Source organism: Ceratotherium simum, chromosome 22 (assembly GCF_057802395.1).
Source record: "Ceratotherium simum simum isolate JZ-2026a chromosome 22, ASM5780239v1, whole genome shotgun sequence".
In the NCBI taxonomy this organism is placed as follows: Eukaryota; Metazoa; Chordata; class Mammalia; order Perissodactyla; family Rhinocerotidae; genus Ceratotherium; species Ceratotherium simum.
In genome coordinates, this window is record NC_141921.1 from 24,719,660 (window position 1) to 24,747,272 (window position 27,613).

The 27,613-nt window shown below is 45.8% G+C and overlaps 1 protein-coding gene across 2 annotated transcripts in view; it reads left to right on the forward strand.

Moving 5' to 3' along the window:
* CSMD2 (CUB and Sushi multiple domains 2) overlaps positions 1-27,613 on the forward strand; it is a 604,641-nt gene that overhangs the window by 447,815 nt on the left and 129,213 nt on the right. For both annotated transcript variants that reach the window (XM_087446344.1, XM_087446345.1), the window contains exons 26-29: positions 4,138-4,340; positions 9,644-9,835; positions 15,034-15,172; positions 18,926-19,113. In XM_087446344.1, the coding sequence (XP_087302470.1) occupies positions 4,138-4,340; positions 9,644-9,835; positions 15,034-15,172; positions 18,926-19,113 (722 nt within the window). The remainder of the gene's footprint in view (positions 1-4,137; positions 4,341-9,643; positions 9,836-15,033; positions 15,173-18,925; positions 19,114-27,613) is intronic.

Below are 27,613 nucleotides of genomic sequence, written 5' to 3' on the forward strand. Positions count from 1 at the left end.
AAAAAAAAAAGAGAATGTCAAAATCTGAGACTGAAAACCGAAGTGAGTTGAGTAGCTATGTTCCTGGGACAACAAGTAGAATCCAGGAGAGGCAAAGGAGGGAGCCCTGGAGAAGAGAGTCTAGAATCAGACCCGAGCAAGGTGACATTTTAAACCCATGAGGAGAACCTGGATTATTCAGTCACAAGTGTCTTCATTCCCCGGGTAGTCATGAGCACCATCCAAAGCGTCGGGCACATCCTCCGCACTGGGACTCAAGACCTGGTCCCACAATCATGAAAATTATGTGCTAGGTGGGGAGATGGGTAGTAAACAAATAAACTAAGTATAGACTGTGGTAAATACTAAGGAGGAAGTAAACAGTGTTTTGATAGTAAAGATGTGGAAGAGGAGACTTTAGATAGGTATTCAGACAATGGAGTATCCATTTGGAAAAGTAATGGACCTGTAAACCTCAAAAAATGAAACTATACAAGTTCTGGGAAAATATTACAGTTTTGCTTTTTAATCATTTTAGGTAGAATAGGGTTTGCCCAAGTATAACATGGCACCCAATATCCTTAAAGGGAAAGGTTAACATATTTGGTTACATAAAATGAATAACTACTATATAAAATGGACACCATAAGCAAAATTTAAAGGGAAAAGAAACGCCAGATGCCAGGAGAAAATATTAGCAACAAATATATCATATAAAAGAGGAATCAAAATATATAAAGATAATAAATAAAAATCATAATATATAGATAGAATTTAAAAAGACAACTCAATTAAGATGGATAAAGGATATGAAGATATACAAATGGCCAATAAATATATGCAACCTTACTAAATTATCTAATCTTAAAACACCAATGAGATTCCATTTTGGTTTAGCAGATGAGCAACTATTTTAATGTAGAATATATTTACAACATTGTAATATCTGATGTCAATGAGGTGAAGTTTAGAGAGAAGAGTCACATAAACACAGTTTAGTGGGAATGTGAATTGACACAATCACTTAAGAGAATGATTTAGTGGCATTTATCAAAAATTTTAATATATATGCCCACCCCCCCAAAATTATTCATACAAGTCAACTGAAATATTAACAGCAAAGTGCAAAGCTACATAAAGATGGGAGTGTCCCTTGCAGTCTTGTGTGAAATAGTGAAATATAACAATGTCCATTTCTGCAGGAAAAAAATGAAGTAGATATATATGTCCATAATACAGTACTAAGTGAAGAAAGTTACATAAAACTATGTAAAATATAGTCCCATTTGGGGATAAAAGATGTGTGTGTGCACATCGGAGAAAAGTCTGGAAGGATATGCACCAAACCTAATATCTAGTGCAAAGCTCTGGAGAACAGATTGGTTGTGTGAGAAAGAGACTTTTTAAAAATTCAGTACATCTGTATATTGTTTGCCTTTTTCTGCCTCAAACATGTCTTATTTTTACAATTTAAAAAGGTATTTTTACAAAGAGAGAGTGATAAATGACTTGGATCCTGGAACAGAAAAAGAACATCCGTGGAAAAACTGGGGAAATTCAAATAAAGTTTGGAGTCGAGTTCATAGTAATGTACTGATGTTGGTTTCCTAGTTGTGACAAATGTACGAGGGAAGCGTAAGATGTTAACAATGGGAGAAACGGTGAGGGGTCTGTGGGTATTCTCTGCATTATCTTTGCAGCTTTTCTGTAAGTCTAAAATTCTTCCAAAATGAAAAATTGATTAGAAGAGAGAGAGAGTCTTGTAGGCAAAGCAGCTTTGGCAGCCAGAATCTTTCTGTCTTGGAAGAATTCGGTTTCCTACTGGGCTCCTTTGCTCTGAGAGCTCTGTCCAGGCCTGCAAGCACCCCACACATGGAGACCCTTGCCTGGCCCCCTAAGGTTTGCAGGGATTGTCTAAACCAAGCCTGTGTGTAGCTAATATCCCGAGTTCTGCTCTGGGAAACAGAGGTATAGGCTCAGCCCAGCCCCCACTGCATCTGGGCCAGCTTCTCAGAGACCCCACAGCAACCCCTGTCCTTACACCCCTTTTTTAAGACAGCTTTTTAGAGCAGATTTAGGTTCACAGCAAAATTGAGGGGAAGGTACAGAGATTTCCCATATACCCCCTGCTCCCACACATGCACAGCCTCCCCCATTATCAACATCCTCCACTAGATTGGGACGTTTGTTACAACTGATGAACCTACACTGACACATCATAATCCCCCAAAGTCCATAGTTTACATTAGCGTTCACTCTTGGTGTTGTACATTCTATGGGTTTGGAGAAATGTATAATGACATGTATCCACCATTATGGTATCATATAGGGTATTTCCACTACCCTAAAAATCCTTTGTGCTCCACCTATTCATCCCTCCCACCCCACTCCCAGCCCCTGGCAACCACTGATCTTTTGACTGTCTCTATAGTTTTACCTTTTCCAGGATGTCATATAGTTGGAATCGTATAGTGTGAAGCCTTTTCAGAAGGACTTCTTTCACTTAATAATATGCATTTAAGGTTCCTCCATGTCTTTTCATGGCTACATAGCTCATTTCTTGTTAGTGCTGAATAATATTCCATTGTCTGGATGTACCACAGTCTATTTATCCGTTCACTTACTGAAGGATCTCTTGGTTGCTTCCAAGTTTGGGCAATTATGGATAAAGCTGCTATAAATATGTGTGTGCAGGTTTTTGTCTGGAAATAAGTTTTCAACTCCTTTAGGTAAATACAAGGAGCATGATTGCTGGGTCATATGGTAAGAGTATGTTTAGTTTTGTAAGAAACTGCCGAACTGTCTTCCAAAGTGGCTGTACCATGTTGCATTTCCACCAACAATAGATGCGAGTTCCTGTTGCTCCACGTCCTCATCAGCATTTGATGTTGTCAGTGTTCCGGGTTTTGGCCTTTCTAATAGTGTGTAGTGGTGTCTCATTGCTGCTTTTCATTTGCATTTCCCTCATGACATATGATGTGGAGCATCTTTTCCTGTGCTTATTTGCCATCTATATATCTTTTTTGGTGAGATGTCTGGAAAGGTCTTTAGCCCATTTTTTCATCAGGTTATTTGTTTCCTTATTGTTGAGTTTTAAGAATTATTCGTATGTTTTGGATAACAGTCCTATATCAGATGTGTCTTTTGCAAATACTTTCTCCCAGTCCGTGGCTTGTCTGCTCATTCTCTTAATATTGTCTTTTGCAGAGCAGAAATTTTCAGTTATAATGAAGTCCCACTTACCAGTTGTTTTTTTCATAGATCATGCCTTTGGTGTTGTACCTAATAAGTCATCACCATACCCAAGGTCATCTAGATTTTCTATGTTATCTTCTAGGAGTTTTATAGTTTCATGTTTATATTAAGGTCTGTGATCCATTTTGAGTTTTTTCTTCTGAAGGGTGTAAAGTCTATGTCTCGATTCATTTTTTGATTCATTTTTTGCATGTGGACATCCAGTTGTTCCAACATCATTTGTTGAAAAGACTGTCTTTGTTCCACTGTATTGCTTTTGCTCCTTTGTCCAAGATCAGTTGACTCTTTATGTGGGTCTATTTCTGGGCTCTCTATACTGTTCCGTTGATCTACTTGTCTATTATTTCACCAATACCACACTGTTTTGATTATTGTAACTTTATAGTAAGTCTTGACATTGGATAGTGTCAGTCCTCCAATTTTGTTCTTCAGTATTGTGTTGGCTATTCTGGATCTTATGCCTCTCCATATTTGCCGGTGTCCACAAAAGATCTTGCTGGCATTTTGATTGAGTATTTGTTTTTTACTTATATCCTTTGTCTAACCCAGACCTTGCCTTGTCACTATCCACCTCTCAGTTTAGAATGATATGGATATGGACTCAGGAGTGAGGTCTGAGGACTGTTGTATAGAGTTGAGGAGACAGGTGAGGTTTGACAGTGGCAACATGAAGCTCATAATAATAAATGAGATGCACAAAATCTAGTCCTCCTCAGCCTTGTCCCCATTGTTAGTGACCCCAGCGGAGAAGCAGGCTGGATGGGAATCATGAGGATGCTGCCGGACTCTGCCTTCTCTTCCTTCTTGAAAGTCTTTCTTAGGTTTATGACCTTCCCTGACTGGAAGCCCCTGGAAAGAAGGGGCTGAGCCCAGTGTGACTGCCTGCCTCTTCTCTCCTTTCAGGCTCCACTTCCTGGTGTTCGACACGGAGGAGGTCCACGATGTGCTGCGCATCTGGGACGGGCCTGTGGAGAGCGGGGTTCTGCTGAAGGAGCTCAGCGGCCCGGCCCTGCCCAAGGACCTGCACAGCACCTTCAACTCAGTCGTTCTGCAGTTCAGCACCGACTTCTTCACCAGCAAGCAGGGGTTTGCCATTCAGTTCTCAGGTCTGTGCTCACCCTCTGCCAGCCCCCTCTCCATTTGTCCTGCTGCACCACACCAGCCTCCCCTCCTCCTCCCTCGAGTCCCTGCTTTCCTCCATCTCTCCACTCGTGTAAAGATAGTTATTGAGCGTCTGCTATGTGCCTGGTACATGGTTAGCACTTGTTCAAATATCCGTGCTGAGCTTACTCCAGGGAGAAGACAGACAGGTTAATAGACACTTACATACAAATCAATAAGTATCTGGAGGGAGAAATATAAACTATAATAGTCACCTTGGAACATCAGGAAACATGTTCCAGAAAAGATAATGCCCATGCTCAGACCTGAAGGATGAGTAGAAGCTACATAAGAAAAGACAGTGTTGCAAGGAGGGAGTAGTCAACTATAACACGGAGCTGGAGTTGCCACTGGGTTGGACTTTGGAGGATTTGTGGATCCTTATTAGATGAAAGAGAGAGAAAAGGGCATCCTAGGTGCAAAGAACACATGGACAAGTGCAGGGGCAGGATAACAGGTTCCAGAAGTGGACAGTTGTCCATGGTGGCTGAGACAGGGAGAGCGTGGAGGGAGGCGGGGGAGGTCCCAGTTGGCAGGGGTTGGGGTGCAGTTATGGAAGAGCTGATCTGACATGCCACGCGCTCTGGTTCTTAGTTTAGTGCAGGTCTCAGTAAGGACTGGAAGCCAAACATGAGTAATCTAAATTCAGTTAATTATGTACCACAGTAGCCAATTTTGGAGGAGCATGACAAAGAGCTGCCAAAAATGGGCAACGCTCAAACATTCAAGTCCCAATATTAGATAATTTCTCTGATTGGTCCTGCCTCTCCCTGTGATGCATCATCTCATCATCTCCTCTCCTCTGAAGTGCCTATTCCATCACTCACCTCCCTGCACAAGTGACTCTGCCTCGGTTTATGCTCGTGTTTATTATACAGCAGCTGTCTTCATTATCATCTCCTTACTCCACTGTGTGTGTGTGTGAGGGGAGTTTCCGTGGTGACTCCAGAGCAAGTCTGTGTGGCACCTGTGCCGTGGCTTTGCCCACATTCTAACCCAGTCGTATCAGCTAAGGGTGTTGGGTATATCTGTGGCGTCAGTGAGGCTGTAATGGAGTTACAAACCCTACTTCTAGCTCTTTTATGCAACTGTCTTCTCCAGGAAGGTGAACATTTAGCAGTGCGTGGGGCAGATGAGGGTCTCCAGGATCATGTTCCTTTATACTCATTAACTTGCCAGCTTAACACTCATGCAGGCTTCCAGCCTAGCAAGGAATAGCTCCATGCCAGTTTCACTGGGAGTCTTCTTAATTGAAATCCTGGCACCCGTTCACCCAGGGAGAGAGTCCCTGGGTACCACAGAGTAACGCTGAACTCGTCTAAGATTCGAGTCCTCCCGTGGGGCAACAAGGGAGTCATTTTAGATAAGCATTTCCCAGCGTCTGTTCCCTGGGGTTCCATGGACTATTAGTTGGTATTGCAGGAAAAAGAAGTGTGCATGATCAAGAAATGTTGAGAAAGTGCTTAGACTGAAGCAGACCTAAAGAAGTTATTTGAAGTTTGGGACCTCTGAGAACTTTTGGTCTGCTAATGCAGATGATTCAGAAGGTGTCTGGTAGGTAGGTCACAATTCCTAAACATATTTGGCCATGGATGACTTTTTTCTAGGCCATCTCAAGAGACTAGCGTTTTATGGAACACACTTTGGAAATTGCTGGGATAAGCAGTTGAAGGCTCTCCCAGCAGTAAGGAGGGTAGGATGCTAAAGAGACGGCTCAGTCCACTCTCTGGGGAAAGGAGTATTATGAATAATTAAACCAGACAAGTATTTTCTCTGACTGTGCCCAAGCTAATTGGAATGGCTTTAAAAAAAAAAAAGTCCATAATTATACTGACAAACTCTCCCATGGATTTGCATTATCTGACCTCCACTGCGTCCTCAGTATAGCCACGTGGGACAGAGTCCCTGGGCGCTCTCACGAGCCACGCCTTTACCCAGCCGCTTCGGCTGCTTTCTCATGCATTGCTCATCCCATGGAAGTACTGTTCATCCTTCAAGGTTCGTCTCAGACACCACTTCTTCCTAATCTCCCCATTCAGAACAAATTGCTGTCGCCGATAGCACCCCCAGCACCTTACTTCTGCTTCTTCAGCACATTGTCAGTTCCAGACACTCTGCCCTGTCTTGGAGCTGGCCATCTGCTTGCCATCCCACAGAAAGCTCTTAGAGGGTCAGGGCCACATCATGCCAATCAGACTCCTCCACAGGGTATGCATGCAGCAGGTGCTCACGCAGTGCTTACTGAACAAATGGGCACACGAAGTCATGAACAAATGAATGGATGGTTTTCTCTAACCCAAGGGTTTCCTTGGGCCAGCTGCCCTGAGCATTGCTTAGGTCCCTGGAGAGGAGAGTGGGCAGAGCTACCTAACCTGGGCTCCAGGAAGGCCATGACAACCTGGCCCAGAGTTCTGGGCGTAACCAAGGTTCGGGAAAGGTCACCTTCCCTGTTGCTGTCATCGGTTAGCAAATACCAGGACTACTCTAGGGAGGCGAGAATGGCTTACCCCATGTTAACTTTATAGTGTGTGTTTGACAGGGGATTGTACAGAAATGCCAGGGACGATTAGTGCAGGCTTGGCTTTATTAAGTAAACATGACTGTGTAACATCTAACATCCTGTCTGCACCACGTGGATCCAGCCTTTCCCCAGGGCTTTGCCAAGCAGCTCATATTCAGGAGCATTAAAGAGAGAAAGTGAGAACAAAAACAGGTGAGGGGGAGCATTGAAGGAGAGGGAGGCATAACCACTGCCATCTATTGACCTGGCACCATGCTAAGCTCTCTACTACATCATCTCCTGTAATTTTCACAGAAACCTTAAGGTACGGGCACCATTATTAATCCTTGTTGCAGACATGGGCTCCGAGGCCCATTGACGTTTCTGGTCATCTAGTTAATAAGTAGCAGAGCCTGGATCAGAACCCCTGTGAACGATTCCCAGACCTAGGCTCTTCATCACTGCACTCTGTGTCCTCCTGTATAAGTAATCTTCCTGAGCACGGTCAGAACAGTGAGCTGTTTGTCTTCTGGACAATCATTTACATGTGTACAGTGCCCTGTAAAGCTAGAGATGAAAGCTAAGTCTGTTTTTAATTGGGAAGGAAAAAGATTGATTCTTATTTGACTTTATAAATAAATTCAGCAAGTGTCAGATGGTGATGATTTGTTCATTTATTTATGCACTCAACAAATATTTGCTGAGCACTACCGTGTGCTGGGTACTGTTCTAGGCCCTGGGGATACAGTTGGAAATAAAACAGCCAGTGTCTCTGTTCTGGGAGAGATGAACAAATGATATATAACAAAGAGGGAAACAAATGAATTAGTGAGATTATTACAGATTGTGGTATGAAGAGAACAAAAAGAGATAATGTGACAAAATTGATAGAAGGGGGTTAAGGGATGAGCTCAGAAGGTGATCAAAGAGGCTTGTCTGAGGGGGTGATATTGGAGCTGAAAACTGAAGGATAAGATGGAGCTGGCATAGGAAGGTCTGTGGCGAGATCATTCTAGACAGAAGGACCAGCAGGTGCAAAGGCCCTGGGGGGGATGAGCTTGCTGTGTTGAAGAAGATTTTACACATGTGGCTGGAGCATGGTGGTAGCAGATCATTGATGGTGTTAATGACTAAAGTTGGGTCAAAGCAAAGGATACATTTTAAAATGTGATCTCAAAAGAGGAGGGCTTAAGAGAGGATACCACATACAGGAGTCGGCAAACTTTTTCTGTAAAAAATCAGATTGTAAATATTTTAGCTTCGTGGGCCATATGATCTCTGTCATCACAACTCAACTCTGCTGTCAGAGCACGAAAGCAGCTGTAGACAGTATGTAAACAAATGAGCCTGCCTGTGTTCCAATAAAACTTTATTTACAAGGGCAGACATAGAGCCAGACTTGGCTGTGGGCTCTAGTTTGCCACACACTGTCTTAGATATTACTGGGTATAAGGTATTACATACTATAACTTCAGATTCATCCACACAATCCTACATCTTATAATTAGTGATATTAGTGTGTACAGTTGCCCTCGGCTGCGGCTTCTCAAACTTTTCCACCAAAGTCCTTCTTATAGCAGAGGAGAGTGGATGCCTATCCCCAGGAGATCTGGAGGGTGTAAGAAGCATAAAATCTCTTTGAGGCGTCATGTTTTTGCTTAAGAACTAATGTGAATTTTATATTCTACTCCATAATAAATTCATTTCTTTTAGTGTAAAGTTATTTTTTCCCAAAATTTTTGAGAAAAACCAACCCTCCAAGCCAGTGAACGTTATTGATCCTGTGGTCTCCAGAACCTCCCATCCCTGGGTCCTGCCAACCACAGTCTGAGCGATGACATGGGTGGAGGCCATGGAGGCTGTGGGGGCTGTTGCAGCTGCCTCAGAATCCTTTCTCGAGACTTTCTCATATACCGTGTTCTTCGGTGCGTTTTCTCATGCTGCATTCATTCCCTCATTCGCTCACCGGTTCTTTTATTCATTTATTCCTTCCTTCCATCATTCATTTAGTGTTCATTTTTAAAATATCTGCTCTGTATTACACTAGTTTAGGTGTTAGACTACAAACATCTCCCAAATTCTTGACCTTTTAAAATTTTTAATACATCTCGGCTACTTATGTTTGTTTTGAACTCTACTTTGCCGCTTGCTACAAACATCTGATTTTTTGAACGTGGTTTCAATCCGACGGGTGATTGTGTGTTTGCCATGCAAGAGAGAACATGCATAGCTCAGTAGCTCCCTGCAACTTCACAACCACTGCTCTGCATTCAGGCAGGCCCCCTCCAACTCCTTTGCAGGCACTTCTGACTGAATATGTGGAGTTTAGACTTAATTATCTCGTCACTCCCTCATACTGGTCACGTTAGCTACATTTACAAAATTGCAAAGCTTATCCATGTAACAAAGTTTATATTGTTAAATCCAACTGAACTCAATTCTGTCATCATAGCAGAACAATCACGCTTAACTCATAGTATCTCATGACAGGTGGATGATGGTGATGGTGGAGGTATTGGAAGAATGGGTGGTGGTCACAAGTGTGGTGGAGGTAGTGACAGTAATGGGGCTGAGAACGGAGATGGTGGCACTGTTGCTGCAGCTGATGACGCTGGTGGGAGGTGATGGAGATCATGGCAGTCCCACTGGTGATGGAAGCCGTGATGTCACTGAGGTGATGAGCCGGGAGCCTCATTATCTGTCAGACACCTAGGCAACCCCACTTCCTCTTCTGTTTTCTTGTCCTAGTGTCCACAGCGACGTCCTGCAATGACCCCGGGGTCCCACAGAATGGGAGCCGGAGTGGCGACAGTTGGGAAGCCGGCGACTCCACGGTGTTCCAGTGTGACCCTGGCTATGCGCTGCAGGGAAGTGCGGAGATCAGCTGTGTGAAGATCGAGAACAGATTCTTCTGGCAGCCCAGCCCGCCAACGTGCATGGGTACAAAGCAGCTGCCGGATGAACCCTGCCCTCTGGTCCTGCACTCGTGTGCTCCAGACGCACCTGCCACACTCACGCATAAGCAGCACCTGCGTCTTGAGCCTGGCCAGGAGAATTGGAATACAACAGTAGCAGAAAACCCAGAGTTTACCCTGTTTGCATGCATATGTGCACACACACACTCACATTCATCCGCACAGCTCACACTCTACACACTACAAATTCTTCACTCTCCAAAATGGTCCCAAAGACTTCTAAGCCAGGCGTGTCTGTCCCTTTTCTCCCTGGCCCAGCCTGTATAGGTTGGAAGGGGACAGATGGGTCACCTTGAGTAGTCGGGGTCAGTTGGTTTCAAAATGACCCTTCTATTTCCTGAAGCACTAGAAGGGCACCCGCAGGCTCGGGGTGTAAAGGAAGGAAACTTGTTCTCCGTCTTCTCAAGGAAATTATTGGTTACCTGAGTGTTGGTTCCTTAGATCTGTCCTTAGTCTTAAAATCTCCCCATTTGACAGATGAAGAAATAGAGGCTCTGACACATCCAAGGTCATGTAGCTTGTAAGGGTTGGGCCTGAATAATCCTGCTCCTTAGCTACTTGAGGAGGGGAGGAGGGGAGAACTTGAAGGGAGAGGAGGACAGGAGAAAGAGAAATAGGTAGAAACGAGCATTCCAGGTGCTCACTGCCACGCGACTGATGTTCTCAGGCAAAATACTGAGTGCATGTCTCTCCCACATCGGCGATGGTGTTAGAAGAGAACCAGTCATCATCGAATCCTCACTGTGTGCCAGCCCCATGCTGGACACTCACACAGCCTCCTTTAACTGCCCTACGGCTCTCTCAAGCGAGCACCACTCCCTAACTTGACAGTGGAGGAAACTGAAACTTAGACAGATTTGGGTATCTTGCCCCAAATCCAGAGCTAGGTTATGGCAAAGCCAAGATTCACACCCACATAAGTCTGAATGCAAAGCCTGTCATTTTCCCGCCTCCCACACTGACCCCTGTGCTGGAGGGGGCCCCAGGGACTCCCCGAGACATACCCCTCAGCGTCCACCCCGGCCACCCCGCACCTCTCCACACAGGCTCCGTGCGAGGCGCTGTCCAGGCCTCTGAGGACTGGCCTTTGTTGTCATGCTCTGAGGCCTGGCACTGAAGGTGAGACACTAGATCCTGTCTCTCAGAGGTAATTAGGGTCACCTGGGTGTGCGTGACAGGAGCGTGGTGAATGTACAGCGGGCAGGAAGTTGAGACCTGGGCTCCAGAACCAGCTGAGTTCTCAACAACGTGGTGGATATGTGGGAAAGAGCCTGGGATATGGAGGTGTGCAGATCCAGGTTTAGGCCCTGGCTCTGCCGTTTACTAGTTCCGCGGCCTTGGGAAAGTTGCTTCGTCTCTCTGAGCCTCAGTTGCCTCATCTGTAGACTGACAGTAAATATACCTCCCTGACGCATCGTGGGGTGAGGACACAAATAACCCTCATCTCAAGAAATACTGATTTCTCTCATTCCTTCCTTCCCTTCTTTGTTTCCTTCTTTCAAGGTTTTGGACTCACTTCTCTTCCCTGAACCAGAATTCCGTCTGGTCAAGGGAATTCTGGTGAGGCCTGGAAGGGAATGAGATGACCTCTGAGCCCCTTCCAAACCCAGCGTTCTCTAAGGCAGTGATTCCTTAGCTTAGCTCACAGAAAAGCAGGTCCTGAGACAAGACTCCCAGGTGGGGAAGGAGGGCTGCACTGTGTTCAGCTGGGGAGAGCAGTAACTGTGCGGCGAGCAGGGCGGAGGTTAATTCGGCTTTCATTACCCATTCTTCTGCACTTAGCTTGGGAAAATGCTCCTCGGGCAACAAAATGAATGTCTTTGCCTCTTCTCTCAAACTGTCTGGAAATCCCAGTGACAAGCCCCTAATTTCAGCTCCCTTGGCAGTCTGCCATGACCGGTCTGGCTGGCCTTGATGTCCCTTCATTATGGGGAGGAAGCAAAGGAAGAAAACACATATTTGTTGAGCCAAATCCCCATGATAACCACGGGGCTAGACATTGTAGCTATATTATCGCAAATGAAATCACATGGTAAGCTTAGCACTCGGGTTCTGGACTCCAACTACCTGGGTTCAAGTCAGGCTTCACCACAAGCTGGGTGGCGTTAGACACATTATTTAATGTCTCTATGCCTCATTTTCCTTACTCTTGAAATAGGGAAAATAATAGTACCTACCTCACAGGGTTGTTTTGAGTGCTTTACCATAAAGCACTTAGAACCGTACCTGGTTCATAGTAAACACAGTATATATTAGAAGCCATTATCGTCATTACTCTTTTTTTTTATTTTATAGATGAGGAAATGGAGGCTCAGAGAGATGGGATAGCTTGCCCAAACTCACAGCCAGTAGGTGACATAGGTAAAATTTGAACCCAGGACTGTGTAACTTCAAAATCAATGGCCTTTTTCACAACTCTCGCCCCTCAATGTAGCCTGCCCACTCCTTGGCCATCTGGGATGGTCAGCAGCCTGTTCCCACTTCCATCTGGGCATCCGGGGTTTGTAAACTCAAGCCTAGGCCTGCGGGGCAGAGCCCACCTTTTGTCTCTACCTCATAATAGGGAGTGGACAGGGCATGACCATGGGCATGAGGGCAAGAGCCCTGGATTAGAAGTGAGACCTGGCTTCTAGGTCCAGCGTGGCTTCTCAACCCCCACTGAGTCCCCACTGCTAGGATGGGGCTATGCTGGGATGTTGCCAAGGCCTCATTTGGTCTCCTACAACTCGGTTATCCTGCTGGCTAGTGCCTAGGCCTAGAAGGGGAAAAAGGAACTTCCTTCCCCTTTGTGCCAATCAACCAGCCCTGAGCAGTAGGAGCGCTCCTGTCGTGCAGCAGCCCAGGAGTCCAGCCAGGGCCTTGAGGCACTACTGGCAGAGGGGGATGGAGCCTGTGCCAGAGTCCTGAGTGGGAAACAGACGCCTGAATGTCTGATGCCAGGGAGCCATCTGGAAGGGAGCTGTACCAGGGCAGACGCCTAGAACCCAAACAAACTGAGAGCACTTTGGGGGTTAGCAAAGGATAACGGGTGGTTTCAGAAACACTCAGACTCACCTCGTCTGTGGCAAACTTAAGGGAAGAGACTCCTGAGCTAGCAAAGGAAGCTCGACCCTGGCAGCCCTTGCCTGAAGGGCGACATCATTGTGCCTTCTTGGGAATATCCCCAGGGAGCTGGGACTGCTGTCGTGACGGCTTTCTACTCTCGCTGGCTGTGTCAGACTGTGTGTCTAGGCCAGCCTTCATAGGGCCACTATCCGTGGACTGGATGGTGTGGTCTTGCTTTGTTAAGTTCAAGGTTTTTTCCGAATCATCCAGGCCTCCAGTCTGTCCCGTTCATCTAACCATCTTTTCTAGAGAGGGTTCAGTGGAGAAGTGAGCGAGATACAAGGCAGACCTGACTCAAGGAACTGTCCTCGCTCCTAGAAGCTCTTGCAGCTGGGCCTTCTCCCTTGCCGTCCTGCAGGGAGGAACACTCCTTCTCTACTCCACTGCAGCCAACGATTTGGAGGCAGTATAGAAGAATGGGAAAATGATGGACTCTGGGACCAGACAGATGTGGGTTTGAGTCTCAGTGACTCAGGGCGAGTTACTTAACCTCTCCGAGCCTCAGTTTCCTCCTTTCTAAGGCAGGAAGGATAACCTATAGCTCATTGAGTTATGAGACATAAATGAGATGATGTATCTAAAATGCTGTCCGTCACAGCTGACACTTAATAGGTGCCCACTTGAATGGTTCTGGTACTCAGATTGGTGCTTGAGACATTATGCACAGAAAACAACACACTACTCGTGACCACTCAGATTTTATGTCAGCCGTGTTAGGGCTTTTATGGCCTGGCCTGAAGACCTTGCATGTCTTACAGAGCCCCTGCAGGGGGTTGATCCAGCCTCTCAAGCCTCGCCCTAGGTAAAAGCTAGAGCATGAGGCATCAAGCTCAGCTCTGCAACAGGCAAGCCACTTTGGTCTTGGATGTACTCTTGGCTCCCACCTCCATGTCCTGTCTTAGATTTTCTAGTGTCTCTTTGAACGGCTCTCTGTGCTCCTATTTGCCTACTCCACTGCCAACCGCCAACCGTGCCCTGTGGTTTTCAGACCAAGCCATGTTTCTAGTCTCGGCCATCTTTTCCCGTTAATGACCCCGTACACTTCCCAGGCTCCACTGTATCACCCCCTCGCGCTATAGTGCAGTAACCCAGCCATTTAGGAGGAGAGTCTGATTCAGGATCTGGGAAGTGCCCAGGAGGGCTCTGGGTGAGCAGCTGGCTGTATCACCGGCCACCTTCCACCTCCCTGCCTGCTGGAAGGGACTGTCATCTCAGTGGAGGGGGACCACCATGGACTAATTGGGGATTTGTAATATCTCCATACAATGGAGGCATAACATGCTTTCTTGGACAAGGCCTTTTGGAAAACTGGAAGGTATCTGCAGCCCCAGGCAGATGCCAAGTCCACTGGCAGCATAGGAGGCCAGCCGCGCTTGGCAGCTAAACATGATTATGTTTTCCACTCCTCCTGACGTTGAGTGCACTGGAACTTGTGGTAAATACCCACAGAGCTCGCCTGGAAACGGGATGTGAGGCAGTGGAAGGAGACCAGGCATTTCATATGTCTAAAAGATGAGTGATGTTTCCATATATTGACTACTTACTATATGCCAAACGCTTTAACAGACATCTCCAAAATCTTTACAGCCACCCCGTGAAGGAGATATTATCTCCTTTTGCAGTAGAGGAAGGACACTGAGGTCCAGAGAAGTTAAGTAAATTCCCTAAGATCATGCAGCCAGGAAGTGGCAGAGTCAGGTATTTTGTTTTTGTTGTTTAATAATTGATTGAGGTGATATAACATATATAACATAACATAAAATAACATATATATATAACATATATAACATAACATAAAATTAACCATTTAAAAATGAACAATTCAGTGGCACTTGGTACATTCACAACGTTATACAACCACCTCTTCTATCTAGTTCCAAAACATTTCTATCACTTCTAGGTAAAACCTCACACCCATTACACTCCAACCTCCCCTTGGCCCCTAGAGCCAAGTTTTAACTGAGGTCTATCACACTCAGCGCCTCCTTGGCTGTGCTGACCAGAACCCGTGTGACAGGTGAAGGGGACAGTCTCACCCTCATCTTCCTCTCTCCTCAGCTCCCTGCGGGGGAGACCTGACAGGACCATCGGGAGTCATCCTGTCGCCAAATTACCCAGAACCCTACCCGCCAGGCAAGGAGTGTGACTGGAAAGTGACGGTCTCACCAGACTACGTCATCGCCCTGGTATTTAACATGTATGTACCTTTCCCCCGGGTGGGAGATGAAGGGTTCAGAGCAGCCAGGGGTTTCAGACCTGGGTGTCTTGGTGAGTACACACAGGTCTGCTGTGAGTGGAGTTCTCCATTTCATGGGAGGTGAAAGAGTCCAAAAAAGGAGAGAAACTAGCATTAATTGAGTGTCCCCTATGTGCCCAGCTCAGTGGTTTCACCCATATGACCTTCTTTAATCTTTATAGTGATATATGAAGTAGCTATTATTTCCTTTTTTTTTTTTTTTTTTTTACCTCTGAAGATGTTGAGATTCAGAAAGTAGGACCTTGCTGGATTCTTTTCCCCTGCCCCCTGTCTTCTTCTCCTCTGTTCTCACCTGGCTCCTTCCCCCACACTCCCCAACATATGCACAGGCTCAGGTTTTTCTCAGGTGCCCCCCACCTCGCTCCTGCACTGTCTCCTTTATTCCTCTTAGAGACAAGCTCCTCCAAAGAATTGTCTCTGCTTTTCTCTCCTTCCTCACCTCCTGTTCGCTCTCAAACCACTGAAATCTGGTTTCCGCCTCCACAGTTCCACTGGCAACTCTTCTGATGAAAGAAACCAACGAACTCCTGGTTGGCAAACAAAATGGAACTTTCCATGTTTTATCCTACTGCACCATCTTGAAGCACCTCCATCCTTACCCTGCTTTTCCCCTTGGTTTTTGTGAAGTTACTCCCCTCTGGTTCTCTAGCTTCTTCTGTGACTTCACAACTTCCTTTCCATCCTCCTCATCCTTTGCCAGGCTCTACCATGGGCCTCATCTCTTCTCGCCCACACCTCCTTCCTGGACAAGCTTGTGCACTCCGAAGCCTTCATTCTCCTCTTGTAAACTGGGGACCCCTCTGCACCCATTCAGCCTTTCTTCTGAGTTTCAGGCTCCCATATCCAACTGCTTGAATGTCTCTGTCTGGTGCCTGTAGGCACTCAAATGCAACACATACAAAACTAAGCCTATTACTTTTCCTCCCAGATGACCTCTATTCTGAACATTGCCAAGTGGCACCATCATCTACCTTCACTGCTTCTTCCGTTAGTGACCAGACGTGGAGCCTCTGCTGCCTTAATGCTCCTCATATTTCCCCTTCTTCATCCTCCCAGCTACTGTCTTGGTTGAAGCCCTTATTATCTCGCATCTAAATTACTGCCGTACTCTCCTAACTGGTTCCTCTGCCCATCTTGCCTTCCATACCAATCTCTTCTTCAGCTAGCTGTCAGAGTGATCTTGTCACACAAAATGCTAAAATAACCACATCATTTTCCATTTTAATGTATGATAATATAATCCTCAGCCATAAAAAGGAATGAACTACTGACACACGCAGCAGCGTGGATGAATCTCAACAAGATCATGCTGAGCGAAAGAAGACAGACATAAAAGAGCACATAATGTATGATTCCACTTAAATGAAATTTTAGGATCATCAAAACTAATCTATGGTGATAAAAATCAGTTCAGTGGTAGCTTCTGGGGGTGGGGAAGATTGATTGGGAAGGGGCACCTGGGAACTTTTGGGGATGGTGGAAATGTTCTGGATCTTGATATGCATGTGTCAAAACTGGTAGAGTGGTACACTTCAGAGCTGATCGTTTCATGGTATAAATTATACCTCGATTTAAAAACAAAGGAACAAACAAATAGATCCTTTATTTTGAAGCCATATAATGACTCCCTTTTTCCTATAAATTAAAGTCCAAACTTTTGAGTTTCATTCCGAGAGATCTGGCCCCTACCTACCTCTCCAGTCACCTCCCACCCAGTCCTAGCCTCACCCTATCCAAACCTCTGAGCTCCAGCCAAACTGAACTACTCGCCGCTTCCATGACTATTTCTTGCCCTTGTGACTTTGTGCTTCTCCCTTCACAGAAACTTCTTTTTCCTTCCTTGTCCAACTGCTGAGGGTCTTTTCATCTCCCGAGACTTGGCTCCAGCTTGGCCTCCATGAAAGCTGCATTTCCTCCTTCCAGAGGATCTTTATGTTGTGCTCCCATATGCCTGTACAGACTGTAGACTTTGTATTCTTGTCTTCACACCTGTCACTTCCTTCAGCCCCATCACCATCTTGAAGAAGGGGTGGTGTCTGACATATCCCCGTGTCCTGGGCACAGTGCCCGGCATATCAAGGTGCTTGGATAAAACCTGATGATGGAAGGAAGGCAGGGGCAGATGGAAGGCAGTTAGGAAGTGATGGAGCCATAATTTGTGACCCACGCTGACTCACTCCAAAACCCTTCCGTGGTGACTTTTGAAAGAGCAGATGGGTGAAAGCTGAATTATGGGGCCAAGAAGACCACACCACCTAGCAATGGTGGGGTGACCCTGCAGCTGACACCAGTGTGAGAGGGTGCCATGTAGGAGGGAGGCCAGTGCATATCTGGCTCTACCCGCCATGCCTCCCAGACCCCCTTCCTGTCTCTGCCAGCCCTACCCCCTTCATCCTAGGGATGTCCTGACCCCTTCTCTCTGCCGTATGTCTTAGCTAAGGGTAGAACCACCATTTCATTCTCAGTCCAGCCAAATGGAGTGTCTGAGTCTCCTAGCCCATGGCTGGGCTATGAACAAGCTTGTGTCAGAAATCTGTTCTTTGTGAGCTCATTTACTTTTATTCTGTCGTTTTCATCTTCTCACAGTTGATTGTGTGGGTTGCCTTTGTTGGCTATATACCTAAGAGTGGAATCACTGCATCATAGGCCAGCACATGTTCAGATTAGTAGATGTTGTGAAACAGTTTTCCCAAGTGGTTGAACCAATTTACACTCCCCAGCAGGGTATGAGAGCTCCAGGGGCTCCATGTTCTTGCCAATCCTTGGAATTTTCCATCATTTTCACTCGAGGCATTCCAGTGGGATAAATTACATTCAAGAACTCTAATATTCAGTTTGCTAAATTAAGACAGTTTTTAAAATGGATTTTTTCCAGCACTAGGGTCGAGATAGCTAAAAAAGAGGCACACCTGTGGGTGCCGGGAGTGGGTGGCCGCAGATCCTGAGGAGAGCTGAGAACTGGCTCGGGGATAAAGGAATGAAGCTAGGGTCCTCCGTGGGAACAGGCCCCTTCCTGCCTGGGAATGGCTCCTGGGGGGCTCTTTCCCTCTTGGAAAAAGAGGTGAAGAATAGCACTGTGTAAAGAACATTAGAGACAGGTCAGAGACCTGGGCTCTGGACCTGCTCTGGCTGACCACTCAGTGTGTGAAGGTGGTAACTCATTTTCCCTTTTATGCACAGTATAGTGAATATAGACAACAATATTGTATTATAATCATCAAATTTGCTAAGAGAGTAGTTCTTAATTATTCCAACCACTAAAAAGAAATCATAATTATGTGACGTGATAGAGGTACTAATTATCACTACAATGGCAATCATACTACAATACCTAAATGTTTCCAGTCAACATGTTGTGCACCTTAAATTTACACAATGTTATATGTCAAATATATTTCAATAAAAATATATTTTTTTTAAAAAAAAGAAATGTGTTAGGTTTTCAGCTCCAGTTTTCTGGACGCTGGCTCTGGAATCTGCTCCTCTGCCCCTGAGGCTACCTTATCCGTCTTCTCACCGGCCTGGGAGGTCACTGGGGCTTCATCCTCTCCCTGCCCACCAGCAAGTCTCAGGGGTTGGGTACCAGTGGGGTGGAGGGCTTGCTGCCTGGGAGGCCCCATCCTTTGCTTGAGCCTCAGTGTGAGCCTTTATTTGACCTTAGCGGGGTGGGGGCGGGATGTTTTTGTTCCTCAGCTTTAACTTGGAGCCTGGCTATGACTTCCTCCATATCTACGACGGACGGGACTCTCTCAGCCCTCTCATAGGAAGCTTCTATGGCTCCCAGCTCCCAGGCCGCATTGAGAGCAGCAGCAACAGCCTCTTCCTCGCCTTCCGCAGTGACGCATCGGTGAGCAATGCTGGCTTCGTCATTGATTACACAGGTAAGGCACAGGCAAGGGCCCTGGTGGCAGAGATGACTGAGTGGGGGGCCAGCCAGACCTGGCAGAGGAGAAGCCAGAACACAGTGTAGTTTAGTGAGGAGAGCATTGGCCTGGATCACAGGGAGCCTGCACCAACCCTAGCACTGCTGCCACCTGCAGAGCACCTGCCTTTCCTGTGGCCCTCCAGGTGGCTTAGTCTCACCTCCAGGTGCCCCAGGCCTGGGAGAAAAGGGGCCAGCATTCTTCTTGCACCTCTTTTCTATTTCCAAATCATGTTCCTCCTCTCTCCTTTTTCTGTGAGGATCATCGCTAGCTGTTTCAGTTTCATAACTTCAGCCCACACCTATCAGCTAATATCTTCCTGGTCACTCCCTGAGGGTTCTGATCTGAGACTCAATCTTCCTCGCTACCCCAAAACCTGCCACCATCCTGGATAAATTCAATGCCCATGTGGACAGCCCATCCAACTCCTGGGGTCACAGTGCCTGAACCTCTGTCCCAAGAATATTCCTTGGCCATACTCGGGCCATACTCTGGACACCCTCTGATACTTCCTGGTCACATTGTCTCATCCCTCCAGCTGTCCCATTCTTTTATTCTCATTGCACTTTTGGATTAATTAAGGTGAGCTGAATAGTGTAGGTGTCAAAAGCAGGAGTCCACAAATTTTTTCTTAAAGGACCAGATAGTAAATAATTTAGGCTTGTGAGCCGTAGGGTCTCTATCGCAACTATTCAGCGCTGCTATTGTAGTGCTTAAACAGCCAAGGACAAAACGTAAAGAAATGGGCGTGGCTGTGTTCCCATAAAAATCTACTTACAAAAACAGGCCACGTCAAGAGCCACATCCCTGCCTGGGCAAGAGCATAGACTGTCAGGTGAACTGGGTTCAGGGCTCGTCTTTACTACTTAACAGTTGTGTGACCTTGGGCAAGTTATTTAACCTCTCGAAACCTCCATTTCTTCATCTATAAAATGAGGGCAGAATGATCGCTGCCTCACAGAAACATTGTGAAGATCAGTGAGTCCATACATCAAAGCCGTCGGTACGGTGCCCCGCACATCTCAAGCGTTCTGTCATGTTCGGTGGTGGTAAGAGTAGTTCCAGGCTCTCCAGCCATCTACTGTCTCCTATTCTGTTAATCTCTTTTTGACTTTATCTTCTTCTCTAATGATCCCAGGCCCCAGTATCCAAATCCTAGCTCCATTCCCTGCTTAATTTGTGAGTTTGGCAAGTTATCTCTTGAAACCCATTTCTCCATCTATAAAACAGTGGAAATAATAATTATGTTGCAGAAGGATAAAATTAAGAGATATTTTATACATACATATTATATTGAGAAGCATAATGCCCAGTGTGTACTAACCACTCTGCGATACTCTGGAGAGGACTGATTTTGTTATTGTTACTGTAACCCAGGTTCACCCAGGCCTCATCAGCCTGTGTGTACAAATGGGGTCACATTACCAGTTAAAATTAAAAAGTTTCTGGCTCATGTCCCCCACTTGCATAAAGTAGGAGCTCAGCAACCTTTTAAAGTGTTCCTTAATTAAATATTTGTGGCGTCTCCTGGGAATATCTCACATGAGCTCACAAATAAACAGATCGTAATAAGAGCTAACTTCATGTCTACCAAGTGCGGGCAGTCCTAAACACTGTACGCCCATCAACGCATTGAAGTCCTCGTAACTATTGATTGTCTCCTCTTTGTCAGATACAGTTCTCTAGATATTTGGTGCATATATTAGGGAATGTTTTGCTTGTAGTCTTGTTTCTCATGGGGCTGGCCTGGGAAATGGATATTTTGCCATCGTCTCTTCCTCCAGGCACCTGCCATTTGATAGAGCCCCCGCACCCAAACCCTTCTCCACATGTCGATATCAGAACTAACACAGTCACGTATTGTGGAATTCTAACAGAATGCGTGACTTCGACCCAGCCTGGGACCCACATCGCTCCACCACCACAGTCCCCACTGCCATATCATCATCATCTTGCTTTTTATTATTCGTCTCTTTAATCACTCCTTCTTCAGTATGCTCATTTTTCCTGCCCCCGTTCCTTCTATTGCACAAACCTTGCAAAGCTGCACCCTCTCTTACACCCACACCCAAGTGGCTGAACATGGACGAAAAAACTTGCACAAACGTGGCACGTGGAGCCTCCACAAGCGATATCCTTTAACCCCAGCCAACCCAGCAACGCCCAGAGCTGCCTCTGGCTTGTCCCAGATGGCGTCTTCTACTTGGTGGAGATTCCAAAATTTCACCCCAAATGTCACCACTTTCAGCCTTCTTACAAGATGATTTCATTTCATCATCCTTGGGTGCAGAAAGCTCCTGGGTAGAATCTCCCTCAGCTTCCTTCCCAGTCACCCGGAACACGGCACCCTGGCTGTGGCCACCTCTCCCCCAAGTCTTCTCCACTGAATCCATGTGCTAGAACCACATTTCCAGGTTCTCTTTCCCAAAGAAGCCCTTTCCATTTTTAGCTGTTGGCCCAAGACCATATCTAGAGGAGTCCTCGGATCCAGAACATAGCCCCAGGGAATTAGGCCTTCCCAGCTGCCATCGGAGCCAGCCAAGCAGCTGAAAGAAGGCCAATTACTGGGAAAAGTGGAGAGGAGAGGCACAGCCCACCCGTGCACCCTCCACCTCCTTATTAGGCTCTGCAGTACAAGTACCAAGATAAATGTGTCTATTTGGGGTGAGAGGTGCCTGGTGAGACCTGGACCTGCCTTCCTTCCTTCTCAGATTGCACACCCCATAACATCAGTCCCCAGCTTCTGGTCAGGGAGCCCCTTTGATGGGACCCAGGGACCCCCTGCCTTACTTCATGTTCTCTTTCTCCCTCCTCCCAGAGATCCAGGATCCCTGGATTCCTGGGATGGGTCTCCTCTGCTACCAAATCCCGTGGCCTTGACAATATTCCCTCAAATACAATATCTTTATAGGGGTGGCCTCCACCGCTTATTCACTGTGTGGCCTTAAACAAGTTTCTTAACCTCTCTGAGCATCGCTTCCTCATGTATCAGAGGGACAGCAGTACCATACGAAGGAGTTGTTGTGAGGGTTGTTAAGTAGACACAGCACCTGGCAGAGTGCCCAGTGCTAGTAGGTAGTTGGCACATACTTGGATCCACCTTGTCCATCCCTTTGCCTTTCTTCGTGTGTAATGAATATTTCATTTGTTCTGCTCCTCTTTAGAAGGGAGAAGGATTTGGACCCCTCTTCCTGGGGCTAGCCCAGTAGAACAGTTTCTTTTCTGTTTACGGAAGATATAAAGTGTGAATATGATGTTTTGTACACATACATGTAGGAGTGTGGAGTATATTTAATATGAATACAGTCATGAGTTGCTTAACAACAGGGGTATGTTCTGAGAAATGCGTCATTAGGTGACTTTGTTGTTGTGTGAACATCATAGAATTACTTACACAAGCCTAGATGGTATAGCCTGCAACACACCTCAGCTGTATGGTACTAATGGGACCACCGTCATATATGCGGTCCATCGTTGACTGAAATGTCGTTATGCAGCACATGACTGTATTTGTGATATGTGTCTATGTGTGTCCTATATGCTTCTCCAGGCCATGGCAAAGAATTTAAACATTCTGTGCTCTGCAAGCCCATAGAACATCACAGATTGAGATATAGCCCACTGAGGACTTGCACACTGAGGCAGGTCTGGATCCTTAGGAAGAGAAGAATTGGCCTCAACTATCTAGAAGCCATCTTCTATCAAAAGGCAGAATCCTGGGGCCGGATCGGTGGCACAGGCGGTTAAGTGTGCGCACTCCACTGCGGCGACCCGGGGTTCGTCGGTTCGGATCCCGGGCGTGCAACCATGTGCCGCTTGTCAAGCCATGCTGTGGCAGCGTCCCATATAAAGTGGAGGAAGATGGGCATGGATGTTAGCCCAGGGCCAGTCTTCCTCAGCAAAAAGAGGAGGATTGGCAGATGTTAGCTCAGGGCCGATCTTCCTCAAAAAAAAAAAAAGAAAAGAAAAGGCAGAATCCTGTCTTTTAGAGAGATCCAGGGCCCTGCTAATGCTGAGGACCTGGGACCTGTGGCTTCAGTGCTTTGGGAGGTGAGGGAAGCCATGTGGAGAAATGTTGCTGGACTCAACTGGGCTCAGTCCAGTGAAAACCACCGTCTGAGGTCAACCTCTCCTCTGATGCAGGCCAGTGGACCAGGAGCCTTTCCCCACATCCCACCAACTTCCCAAGTGGGAAGCAGAGAGAGTTTCATCGCATCTTAGTCAGGGATCATCTAGTTTCAAATCAAGAAACCTACTCAGGCCAACTTAAGCAGAAAAGGAGGTAATTTATTATTAAAATGCGAGAAACAGAAACTCACTCAAACCAACTTGAGACAAAAAAGAGACTTTATTATAATAAAGAAAACAACTAGCAGCGAAACTAATTTAAGCTAAGGAGGGTTCTATATTCTAACAATACAGATAACAAAACTCACTCTAACTTAACACCAAAAGGGAAAATATTTTTAGAATACGAGAGCCCAAGGGCAGGAAGCATAAATTCCTAAGGGATTGAACTCAGGATGGGAGAACTGGAGGCTGAGATTACCTCCTCCATCTCCGGGACCACTTGGTCTCCTCGCTGCTCCTTTCTGAGTACTTGCTACATTCGCCTCTCTCTGCAGATCAGTCTTTGCTTCTCCATTCTCCTAGGACAAGTATGGCTGCCTCACTCTCAACTTTGAATCACTTCCCAGTTTGTGTCCCAATTCTGAATCCCAAAGGACCATCTGATTGACCAGGCTTAAGTCAAGGGTCCACTGAGCAATGTCATGGGGTTAGGCTTTTTCATAAGAGGCAAGGGCAGATAAGGCATTTTTATTCATTTATACACTCAGTAATATTTAGTGAGCACCCACTATGTGCCAGACACTGTTGTAGGGGCTGAGAACAGAGCAGGGAACAAAACAAAGTCCCAGCCTGCGTGGAGCTCACATCCTACACTGACAGACATCTCTACTTTCAATGAGATGTTGGGAGGCCCATCTAATTATAAGGCAAAGATGAATGGGTTTGTAGGTGTCTCTGTTCAGTTGCTCCCGGAAGGTGGGTGCCGTATCTCAGGCATCTCTGGGCAGGCCTTCTAAGAGATGATTCTGAATGCAACCATGTCACTTGTGGATTTCTACTAGACCATGCTCTGAGGCACTTCTCGTCTGAATTCAGCCTCCTGCGTAGCTTTACCCCTTGCCAGAAGGATACACAGGGGATGAGGAGGATCCTGTCTTTTGGATACAGTTATTAAAAATGAATCCCAGGGAAGTTTATTGTCTTTTTCCAGGCCAGAGAAAACAGCAGAATGGTGGGGGGACCTTTATTCTCATCTTCCAGCAGGTGTGGTGGCCTCCTCATGGGCAGGGACAGGGTAGGACGTCCATGCAGAATGTAGAGACCATTCATTCGTTCAACAAATGTTTATTGAGCTCCTACTTCATGCCATACCCTGTGCTGGAGGTGGAGGATGCAGTGGTAAGCAAAATTGTCATGGTCCTTACGCTAGGGTAGCAGAAAAGTGAGTGAGGGAGACAGACAATAAACAAGTAGACAAACAAGAAGTAAGAAGCATAAGAAGTTAGGAAAGAACAAGCTACCCTGAGAAAGAGAAATGGGAGGCTCACTTCAGAATGGTAGTTGTGAAGGTAAAGGCCTTGCCAAGCAGGTGACATTTAAACAGAGACCTAAAGATTGAGAAGAAGCCCCCTGTGCAAGAGCAGGGGTGGGGGAGTGCTTCAGACAGGGGGAAAAGGAGTTCAAAGCATGTGTTAGAGAATCTGAAATAACTCAGGAGAGGCCAAGGTGAGTCAACTTTTACCAGAAGGTACTAAAAAAGTACTGATTTTCTCTTTCAAGCCCTTGGAAGCAACACTGTGGGCCAAGGAGTTACGACCAGATTTCCACACCTGCTCCCCCCATCACCACTACCACCACCCACCGCTGCCATGGGTCTTCCTTTCTAAGTTCAAAATGGAAATATCTTCATTTTTGCCAATTTTAGAAGTAACACATGTTTACTGGAAAAATTCAAACAATACAGAAGCATATAAGATGTACTCTAAAAATTTAACATCCTCCCATATACCATCCCCTGAAGTACCATTATTAATGGTTTGTTATCTCATTCCAGATATTTTATATAAATATAAAGTAATGTAAATTACGTACCAGGGGATGGTAAACTTTTTCTGTAAAGGACCAGATAGTAAATATTTTAGGCTCAGTAAACCAGATGGTCTCTGTCGCATCTGCTCAACTCTGCTGTTGTCATGCTAAAACAGCCATAGACAATATGTAAACAAATGGGCGTTTCGGTGTTCCAATAAAACTTTATTTACAAAAGCAGGCAGCGAGCCTGTGGACTGTAGTTTGCTGATCCCTGTTTTATATGAATGGAGGTAACACCATATGTACTAATCTGTAATATGGGTTGTGTTTTCTTTTTTTTTTCTTTGCCATGTTTTGTTTTTTGCCCAACAACAGATCTTGGGCATTTTTCCATATCAGCATTCAAAGGCTTCTACTGTTCTTCTTAAAGGCTGCTTGTGTTTCAGCGGACGGCTCTAATCCAGTATTTTTTAACCAGTTCCTTACTGCTTGGGTATTTGGGTTGTTGTTTCCGGTTTTTGCTATTACAGTGTTTGGAAATGGGCCTTATCTATTAGGACAAAAAGAAGCTAGTTCATTTAATTTTCCCATTTGAGAGGGCTTGGGTTTTGTTTATTATTATCATCATCATGTTTTAGTCGTTTAGTTTTATATAATTCACAGCTGAGCTCTGGTTTGGCAGACTGAAGACCTGATTTTGGTCTTAATTCTGCCTCTTAATAGTTGAATGGCTTGGAAAACTCATTTAGTTTCTCTGATCACCACATTCCTCATCTATAACCTGAGGAGCAGTGTACCTGGCCTTGCCTGCTGAAGAGGCTCTTGTGAGACACAAGTGAGATAACAGATTGGAAAATGCTTTGAAAATTACAAAGTGAAATTCCTGTGTAAGGGGCTATCATCATTATCATTACCATTATCCTTGTCATTATTATTAATGTGATAATGCTTGGAATGATGAGCTCTTGTTCTGACTTGTGAGTAATGATGAATAGGGTCTGTGGTTGGAATCATTGATGTAGTTGTTCATTTTCCAAGCCCAGAGGTGTTCAGCCAATCAATGCAACATCGATTTATTAAGCCTGTATTATGTGCCAAATCGGGCCAGCCCTAGTGCCAAGTTCTGTGCTAATTGCCGGGGTTATGAGAACAGGTGATGGGTCCCTGTCCTCTAGGAGTTCAGAACTCACTGGAAAGAAATACACTTACCCAACCTACCAAGATAATGTCATACGTGCTGTAATCAAGAAAAGAAAAGCAGAATTCTGCCAGAGAGAAGGCAAAGTTCAGGAAACTTGCTCAAGAGGGAGTAGCGTTGAAAAAGTATAGGAGTTTGCCACACAGAGAAGGGAGGAAAGGACTTTCTGACATAATGTAAAGTTCTAGCACAGTCGTTCCCATCCGGGCAGTGCAACAGTGACCCAAAAGCACAGTTGCTTATACGAGGTAGAAGTTTATTCTCCTTCTTGTAAAAGAAATCTGGAGATTGTCACCCAGGGCTGATGAGGTGGCTCCACCCATACTCCTTTTGTCTTTCTGGTCTACCATGCTAGTACATGGCTCCCATTCTCAAGTTATCTCAGGGTCCAAGATGGCGACTGGAGTTCCAGCCATCATGTCTGAGTTCCAGACTGTAGGAAGGAGGAAGGAAGGAAAGAAGGAATGGCCAGCAAGCATTTCTCTCAGCTGAGTCACATTCCCTTAAACAGCCTTTCTAGAAATTCCACATTTATACACTTAAGAAATATTTATTGAGTGCCTACCATGTGCCAGGCACCGGATTATAGCAGTGAACAAAACTAGAAAATGCCCTGGGGGAACGTACATTCTAATGGAGGGAGATAATAAAAAATAAGGTAAATATATAGTACATGAGATAGTATTGATTCCAACGTTGAGAAATAAAGCAGAGAAGGGTGATGGGAAGTGTTGGGGAGAGAAATATTGAAATTTTAAGTAGTTGGTCAAGGATGTGTCACTGAGAAGGAGACATTGAGTTAAGTCCTGAGAGAGGTGAGAGAGGGTGCCATGTGGAGAGGGAAATGTTCCATGCACAGAGGCCAATGTGGTTGGAGCAAAGTTATAGGGGTTGAGGTCATAAAGGGGAGGATTGGGGTAAGAATGTGCAGGGTCTTGTAGTCCTGTAAGGATTTTGGCTTTTACTCTGAATGAGACAGGAGGCTATCACCTGACCTGATGGTGTTTACATCTCTTTGGCCAGATCTAGCTGCCCAGCTGGCTGGAAAATGTAGATTTTAGTGGATGCCTTAATATTCTGGATAAAATCTGGGTTCCATTATTTCAGAGTGAAGGGGGGAAATGGATATTGGGTGCCACAGCTAGTTATGCCTCTATG